This window comes from Lycium ferocissimum, chromosome 3, assembly GCF_029784015.1.
Source record: "Lycium ferocissimum isolate CSIRO_LF1 chromosome 3, AGI_CSIRO_Lferr_CH_V1, whole genome shotgun sequence".
In the NCBI taxonomy this organism is placed as follows: Eukaryota; Viridiplantae; Streptophyta; class Magnoliopsida; order Solanales; family Solanaceae; genus Lycium; species Lycium ferocissimum.
The window spans coordinates 14,340,178-14,349,480 of record NC_081344.1 but is presented as its reverse complement, the minus strand read 5'-3'; the positions used below and the strand labels follow the sequence as shown (position 1 = coordinate 14,349,480).

At 34.6% G+C, this 9,303-nt stretch overlaps 2 protein-coding genes across 2 annotated transcripts; both read right to left on the bottom strand.

Moving 5' to 3' along the window:
- Positions 1–288: 288 nt before the first annotated feature.
- LOC132050972 (non-specific lipid-transfer protein 2-like) lies at positions 289–1,219 on the bottom strand. The gene is made up of 2 exons (XM_059442292.1): positions 838–1,219; positions 289–396 (listed from the first exon to the last, which is right to left on the bottom strand). The coding sequence occupies exons 1-2, from the start codon at positions 1,170–1,172 to the stop codon at positions 387–389; spliced, it is 345 nt and encodes a 114-aa protein (XP_059298275.1). The 5' UTR covers positions 1,173–1,219; the 3' UTR covers positions 289–386.
- A 5,787-nt stretch (positions 1,220–7,006) lies between these two features.
- Positions 7,007–8,172, bottom strand: LOC132049802 (non-specific lipid-transfer protein 2-like). The gene is made up of 2 exons (XM_059440736.1): positions 7,740–8,172; positions 7,007–7,246 (listed from the first exon to the last, which is right to left on the bottom strand). Exons 1-2 carry the CDS (start codon positions 8,072–8,074, stop codon positions 7,237–7,239), a joined length of 345 nt encoding a protein of 114 aa, XP_059296719.1. The 5' UTR covers positions 8,075–8,172; the 3' UTR covers positions 7,007–7,236.
- Between the last annotated feature and the right edge of the window lie 1,131 nt (positions 8,173–9,303).

Here is a 9,303-nt window from a genome sequence, read left to right as displayed (position 1 = left end):
GTGATATTGCTTAAATGCTTCTATTGCTTCATCCTGAAATAAACATAACAATATCGAGTGCAATCGTCAATAAAAGTTATGAAATACTTTTTCCCACCGAGATGGTATGACTTCATATCACAAATGATAGTAGAATTAAGTCTGTTTGATTCTTTTGAAGATTGGACTTATACGAATGCTTAACAAACTTTGATTCAACACATATTTGACATTTAGATATATTACACTCGATTATGAGTCCAAAAGACATCAATAAAAGGAAAGAGACAATAAATATAACATAGAAACGGATCCATAAGCAGGATCACACTCCATTCATCTTATTCTTCTCCTCATGATTGCGCTACTACCAAATCACGCGGTGGAAAACTGATCTTTTATGAGCTTCACTGGACCCTGCATTTCAACATTAAACCAACATTAACCGATAATCTTCTCACATATAGAGCTTTGACGAAGTGAAGTTTCTAATTTGCTACTGTTGGTATAACTTCATTATGTTACTTTAACAATTGATAGTATGCGAGTACACATCATTTTCGTAACATGTTAAATAATAGTGAAAAATCATTCTATTCTTTTACATTATCGCCATATATAAGTTAAATCTCAAATAAAATTTAAGTTATCTACTCTTATGCTATAAATAAATTTTTAGAGATAATGGTAAAAAATACACCTCAAGTATCACTTTTTAATGAGTTTCCTACATAAACTATTATGTGTTTAAGTTTCCAAACTAAACTATCACCAACTATTTATCAAAACACACCTGGACTATCAAATTTTTATATGATAAATTCAACAAATATAGATCTAGGGGGAAGAAGGACATACTTGGAGCAGTCAGTGGAAGGGCTGATCTTGTAGGGAATGTTGACGCCACAAGCACCAGGGAGACCAGCAGCTTTGCTCGCATCAATGCCTTTGATAGCATTAGCAGCTGATTTCAGGCAAGTGCATGCTGTCTTGCGGTCTGCTGGGGTCTTGGCAGCACCCAAAAGACCTTTAACTCCGCCATAACAGCCTCCAAGAGGGCCGCGGCCCTGTAGATAAGGGAGGCAGGGTGCCAAACCAGATTGAACCTGACCGCATGTCAATGTCTCTGCATGAGATGCAACCACCACCATGCACAGAACAGCCAAGCATGCAATCTTTCCAACCATTTCCATTGTTACAAAAATTGAGAAAGATGAAATACTAGTGAGTAGTGAGGGAAGCTTATGGACGATGTATTATACAGTAAATGTAGTGGCTTGAGTGTTGGGTACAAAAGCTAGTGAGACCTTAGGCCTTTTATAGAGAAGAAATTTTGAAACTAAATTAATGCGCGGTCGACCAATGGAGGAATGAAATTTAGTTGGGAGTTGAGTTATAATTGGGGAGGTGCCGCGCTGGCTCTAAAGTCAAGTTTAGTGCTTTTGTGTTGGACTTTTATGAATCAACCACGCTACGATTTAGGCAATTCTGAAAAGCTACTTTCCAAGTACTCCATAGTATGACTTGACAAATAGTGGTTTTGTGGGCATTGTTTTCAATTTCCAGACCCTTTAATACTTTTGTCCTAATGACATTCACAAGCTAAATCATGTTTGATTATATACTATAAGTTACATGGTAAAGCATGTATATTGTTATGAAGTTGCTCTTATTCTAACAGTGATCACACTCCATTTTGTCCTCGCCTAAATTCGTGTTGGACCCCAGTACTTGGTCATATCTTTACTTGGCATATAACTATATATTGTTAAGATTTGGCCGAAATCAGCCTCAAACATCAGTTAGGCCAACTAGGAGGAATTTATAAAAAATAAAAAAAATTATAAAAAAAAAAGATAATGTCTAGGCCAGTTTGAGCGCCTCTTAATTACTGATTTCATTAGTTACCTGTTAACTTCAACTTGCAATTAAATATCCCCATTCATTTTCTTCTGTGATGTTCAGTGATAACTGCCCAATGCCCATATCGATCTGGTCCCTTTTATTTTTATGCACCGAATACATAAGTCTCAAATGAATATCCAAAAACCTTTTTGAGATGTGCGTTTGACATTAACTCTCCACTGACACTATTCTGCCTCCATTGATTTGATATTTTATTTTTGTTTTCCCACCCATTCGGTAGCAAGGTCCATTTCTGAGGGCAACGCTCCCAACATAATTTTTTTTCAATTCCAAAACTTCGAATTCAAAATCTCTGGTCGAGGGTGGAGGAATCCCAACTGTGTCACTATCCCAACTGCAGAAATTTTATTCTATATTTTATATGTGGGTTTTTCTTAATTAAAGAATTCTTCCTTCATCCCTTTAAGGGAGAGATCTGAGCATATTTTTGAATTCTTTTGGGCATCTCATTATCGTGCTTCTTTGAGTTTGTCTGATCTCTCCCATAAGGTAGTCACTTCTGGTTGAGCTCTAAATTCATCTTTATAGTTGGAAACTTCATTAATTATATTTTAATCTTTTTTTGTTGGAGTGTTCAAGATTTTTAAATCAAAATCTCCACCACACAATGTAAAATTGAACAGAGAAATTGAGAGATTTTAATGGAGGGGACAAAATCCCAAGTTTTGGAATTGCCTACTAAAATCATTTTAATTTCTTTTATGACTATAAAATCACTCAAGTGTCATTATTTACTCAAAAAATACTAAACATCACAAAAGCCTCGATCTCTCCTAGTTGACATGTCATGTCACATTAAAATTATATTTTTTTTTTTTAATAATAAACGTATTTAACTCATCAAAACCATTGAACCAAACCCAACACATGTTTTATACCTGATCAAACATGACCGACTAAAAAGCGACAAAAGAATTAAACTATACTTTCTATTAAGCCACTACATGTTCAACCAAAAATTATTAATTAGTACTAGTAAATTTGTGTCTACTAATTCATTTGTTTGACTCGACCTTAGTAAAACACGATTTACAATCTTGATCAAATAAGAAACTTTTTTAAAGCTCTTTCTTTTCTGGAAAAAAATCTCGGTTGAGGTGTAGTATACATACTTTATAGTCTTTAATCTCTCGGTCACCGTGGATAGACAAAAGGAATAGCTCCCGCAAGGTTGTCTGAAATGAATTTGTAGACATAAATTTACAAATCAGTAACTTTTGATTGAATGTAGTGATTTAATAGAAAGTATAGTTTAATTATTTTGTCGCTTTAATGGGGTCATGTTTGATCAGGTATAAGACATGGATGAGTTTGTTAAATAAAATAATTAAGTTTATTATTTAAGAAATCGAGCTTTAATGTAATGTGCATGCCAACCAGGAGAGAAAATGTTATATCCCGTATTTCGTACGTCGGGATAATCCAAGTCAACTTTGATTAGTTGAGGACAAGACCATTCCGAGATATGAAGCAGAGACTTTTGTTCGCTTTAAAGGCTTGAATTGTGTATGATTTTATTGGTATGGAAATGTTATAAACATTTGGGGTTAAGTTCCATTTTTAGTAGGTATTCTATTTTAGGAAAGTTGGAAAAATTAAAAAAAAAAAAAAAAAAAAAAGAGGGGTAGTGGCTTTTATTGTGGGCTATAGGAAGTTAAGTATATGTAGTGAAGGATGAGTAATTTGGTCACATTTTTCATCATCTTCACCACATAGAATTTTCAAGAAACTTTGAGAGACAAAGAAGGCCATATTCGGCCAAGAGGAGAAAAGAGAGACCAAGAATTGATCAAGAAAAAAATTATTTCCGCAAGCAAACCTACTAATTCAAGGGTGCTTATTAACGTGGAAGTGTTGTTGGAAGCGTTGGATTGCTCGTTTTCATCTTTGACCAACTTTAGGCAAATTGGGAAGTTGAAGAAGAAAGGTGAGTTTCAATCTTGTTTTATGTGTTATAAGTGGTTTACATGTGTTGTAGTATGTTAAAAAGGAAGAAATTCATGATAGAAGTGGAGTTGAAGTTGGGCCTGTATGTGTTGATTGTGTGTGTATGTGGTGTTATAAGTGATGAATTAATATTATTAGCATGTTTTGATTGTTGTGGTGTGAAGAAAAGAATGGAAATCATTTATGAATGTTTGTATGGTGTTGGCCGAAAATGTCCCCTTTGTGTAGTTGTGAATGAACAATCGTCGTTAGTATTCTCGTTATCGTCGTTATGGATTTTATGAGGAAAAAATGTAAGTTTAACGACTCAAAATAATGTTATGTTGGTTATGGGATGATTTGGAAATTCATGTGAATTTTATGTAATTTTTGCATCTATGAGGTTTGCATTATTAATGTGCGGATTAATGGTGTAAATCATGAATTTGGAAGATAAGAATGTGTTTGGTGTTGTTTTCGGGTTTGGAGACAAATTCGGGTGGGTTGGAGTATGGTTTGAGTTGTTTGGAGAATTGTGTGAATTGTTTAAAATATTCTTGAATATTGTTTGGATGGTTTTGGATTAGTAATCAAGTGTGTAAACATTGATATTAGTTTGATCGTAAGTAGTTGAAGAAAGTATATTATGAATGTTGTTGAATGTCGTTGGAATATTATGAATGTTGTTGAAGTTATGTAAAAGAGATTAATGTTAGAATGTATTTTGAATTGATTATTGAGGTTGTAGCTTGGTTGCTTGGTTTGGTTGTTGTCTCTAATTTGGCAAGTTGAATTCTCGGGTGTTGTATTTATAAACATGTCAAATTTCGGTAGAATTTAATGTTCGTTTGGAATTGAATGCCTAAATGCTTATGGCTAATGTTTGGTATATTGGCGTTATGTAGATCTTGGAGCATCCGAGAGTTGAGACTTGATTTAGCTTGCGAGCGGACGAGGTATGTAAGGCGTTACTTTCCCTTCTTTGGCATGTCGTAGTACCACTAGGCTATGACCTGAACCTCGGGGTAATTCCACTCTTAGAATCCGAGCCTAGATGCGTATTTTATTCGCGCCTAAAGACTTATTCTTTGATGTAAACAAACCAAAGTTCTTGTGTTTTCAAAAGATGGAATTTCAAAAGTCTCATAAGGAATTTTGCTATTAAAAGGTTCCGGACTTCAAACGCCCGTAACTTTTGCATATGAGCTCGGATTAATAGGTAACTTCATAAGACATAACATTCCCCTAACTCTCGTAGTCGGGCTCGGATGGGGTCGGCACCCGTCCGTGGGGCCCGCAGCTTTTCTATGATTCTCCTTAATGACCTTTAAGAAAGATTTAGTATTATTTTCACCTTGATCTCCGAGCATGGGTTCCCTACCTATTTGGTAAGTTTAGAATTTTGAATTAGATGCCTTTTAAATAAGGAGTGTTACGCATGTGATTTCGATATGTAATTATGATTTCCAAAGTTCGTTTGATATGTTCCCGAATGGCATTCAAAAGGAAATTTGATTGAGATTTTTAATGTAGTAATGGTTCGTTCGATTAATTTACTAAATTTTGGTAAATGTTTGTCTAATATGATTTATGAATTTTGTACATTGTATATGATTCCTATAAAATCACTCAAGTGCATATTATTGTTACTCAAAAATTATCGTGCGCACAATTCGAAGTATGATGAGATTCCGAAGTATGATGAGCGTAAAAATATGATCTCTCGATATATGATATGATACGAAGAATGTTGAGTTAAATATGATATGGTTTTCTTTGACATGATTACGAAATATGATGCGATTTGGAGGAGATGTTCGGAGAATATACAAAATTTCCGAAGTATGATGAGTTGTGGCGCCCAAGGCAAGGGCGACACGTTCCGTCCGCCGGGTCCCATTATGGACCATATATGATATATGTTTTTGACACATATGATTTATGTTCGAAAGTAAGCATTCGATATTAATTATTATACTTGTTTTAAGTGCACGTATATGATTTCAACCGTATGATGTATATGATATCTCACCGAGTCCCTCAGTAGAGGGTGTCTACTAATGTGCGATGATACAATAATCCTTATGATACGATTTGGCTTATTGACATATGTATATGCATGACAAGCGGTTCAAGAAACGAATTATGTTTTTCAAATAATACTTATTTCTATAACCCTCATTTCTTTTGATTCTCGGAAAATGTATTTCTCGACATACTCGTACACATTCCCCGTGCGGTAGTTTTCTTCGGGGTCTTTCATCTCTCGCAGTGTCAGGTACTCGTTTGGGTGAGCCGTCGATAGACAATTTCGAAATACTTTGGAGTGCTCCTTTGTCCTGAGCCCACATTTGGTATAGACCCTTCTGTTATATATATATATATATATATATTTGCGCATATTTATTTACAAATCATATGATTTTTGATTGAACGTAGACATTTACGTGGGTTGTATAGTTTAATTATGTTTGTGTTCGCCTTCCCAATGTATGGTCATGTTTGTATATATAGTTATGTATATGTATCACCGTGGTTGTTTTATATAAACATAAGTTCCTAATAAGTTACTATGAACGGGTTATGATTTGTAAAGGGTACGAGTGCCCAGCCTAGTCACGACCTACGGGCCGGGAGTGAAAAAACTTTCGTGATGTTTAGTATTTTTTGAGAAAATAGTGATAGTTGAGTGACTTTATAGTGCTAAAAGAAACAAAGGTGATTTTAGTACACAACTATCAAAAATATGACCATTCAGCGAAGTAACTCCAAATCTTTCCCTCAGTCTTTCCCCGTATAGTTACCAACTTACCACCATTCCAAATTTTCAATTATACTTGATTATTAAATTTTCTCGTACATTAAATATATACTAGCATATACCTATATGATCACACTTCGGTAGTTCGTCTTCTGCTTTACATATCATGGGTTTCTGATAAAGAATATCTGACAAAACAAAGTATGGTTTATGAACGCCGTCAGTGTAATTTCTCAAATTCCAACATAATATACAATCCTATTCTTTAAGATTGCCAACTCAAGATTAGTGTAAGCACTTATCTAACCTGACTGAGTGTGTAAATAATTTTAGACCATGGATGAATAAAAGTTATATGCAAATGAAAAAGAAAAATAAAAGATAACAGAGTGAAAGAAATCGTGGAAAAGACGATGAACTAAATAAGATCGTAGAATATGTATTACTATTAATATGAAGATTGGGTTGTACTACAACCAACCTCCAAGGTTCATTACAAGACTCGACTATGACTCCAAAAGACACGAATAAAAAGAAAGAGACAACAGATACAACATAGAAATGGATCCATAAGCAGGATCACATTCCATCCATCCTTATTCTTCTCCTCATGATTGCACCACAGTACCAAATTATGATCAGCCTTACTGGACCCTGCATTGCCACATCAAATCAACATTAATCAATAATCTTCTCACATAGAGAGCATAGACACATGAAGTTTCTAAGTAGCAACATGAAGTTTCTAAGTTGCTACTGTTGGTGTAATTAACTTCATTATGTTACTTTAACAGTTGATAGTATGCTATATACACATCATTTTGTAACAAGCTAGATGATATAAAATATAGTATCTACATGTAGCACAAATCTGTCATTCTAAATCACAAAATAATTATGTTAGCGAACTTTTAAGTAATGTAAGAATGAGACAGATGTATATTTTGTTTCTGCGACATGTTAAATACAATAATATTACACTATTTTGTTACTTTATGAGCGTATATATATTATAAGTTAGATCTCACATTAAATTTAAGTTATGTAATCTGAGATGTTATAAAACTTATAATTAAAGAGATTTTATACTATTAGTGCACAAAACTTAGATCTAGGGGGAATCAAGCTAAGGGAATAATTAACGTACTTGGAACAGTCAGTGGATGGGCTGATCTTGTAAGGGATGTTGACACCACAAGCACCAGGGAGACCAGCGGCTTTGCCTGCATCAATGCCCTTAATAGAATTAGCAGCTGATTTCAGGCAAGTGCATGCTGTCTTGCGGTCTGCTGGGGTCTTGGCAGCACCCAAAAGACCTTTAACTCCGCCACAACAGCCTCCAAGAGGACCGCGGCCCTGCAAATAAGGGAGGCAGGGTGCCAAGCCAGATTGAACCTGACCGCAGGTCAGTGCCTCTGCATATGGTGCAACCACCACCATGCACAAAACCATGACGCATGCAATCTTTCCAACCATTTCCATTGTTGCAAAAATTGAGAAAGATGAAATACTAGAGAGTAGTGAGGGAAGCTGTATGGACAATATACTACAAATGTATTTGCTTGGGTGCTGGGTGTTAATCCTAGAGAAACCGTTTGGTATTTATAGAGAGGAAATTGGAAATAAATCAATGGCCGGCCAATGGAAGAGTGAAAGAATTAGTTGGCAGTTGGGGTTAAATTCAATGTTTTTCAATCAATGGTATATTAGGGAGGTGTGCTGGATATAAAGTCAGATTTAATCCTTACGTGTTGGCCTTTTAATGAACCACGCTAGGATTTAGGCACAGTGATGAAAAGCGATACCTTTAATTACCATGGTCCCAACATTCATTCCAAAACGGAAAGCTTTTACTTTTTTTCTGTTTTAATTTCTCTTTTTAATCGCGATCACTTAATTTTAGTTAATTACTTTTGAATTGTATATGTATATGTGTATATTACAGTGGTAAATCTGTTCCACTCTTGCTTTTTTATATGAAATGTATAATTATAGTAGTAAACTGGATGTTGGTACTTAACTACCTGAGTCTTCAATGCTTATCTGGGCATTAATTATTTTCCCCTTCACTAATTGCAACATGTACAAACCTAGCTAGTATTGGTACTTAGTAAAATACAAAGGACGATGTTGCACATTGGTACAGAGTGGAATACTATTTGAGGTGCTATTCTCCAATATGTAATCAATGTATACACTGTACTCTTCTAGGAAAGAGGGGTCCTATGAAAGGACAAATATGAAATGGACACATACCGCTAATCTAATAGTCGACTGAAACGGAAGAAATTAATTGCGATAGAAGCCTATGATTATGCCATGCTGCTTGCATATGATAACTAAATTTTATTTTCAATAAAATTAAAAATAATTTAAATCACCGGAGAAGGTTAAAGACGCCGAAAATGAGAAGTAAAAGAAAGTAAAGAAAGAAAAAGAATAAGAGAAGAACAATGAAAAATAAAAAGAAAAAAATATCATTAAAAAAAATCAATTTACCTTAACGTTAGTTACTTATTTTCCAAATCATTTCTCAAGATCTGAGACTAATTAAACATCAATTACTATGGTATTGTTGTAAAATACACATGTGAACTATTATTTCTTAAAGGACGTACAAAGTTCAAACTGGATAAGTAAGAGTGAATGCAGGGAGTAATAAACTGGATGTTGGTACTTACTCAACCACCTGAGTCTTCAATGCTTATATG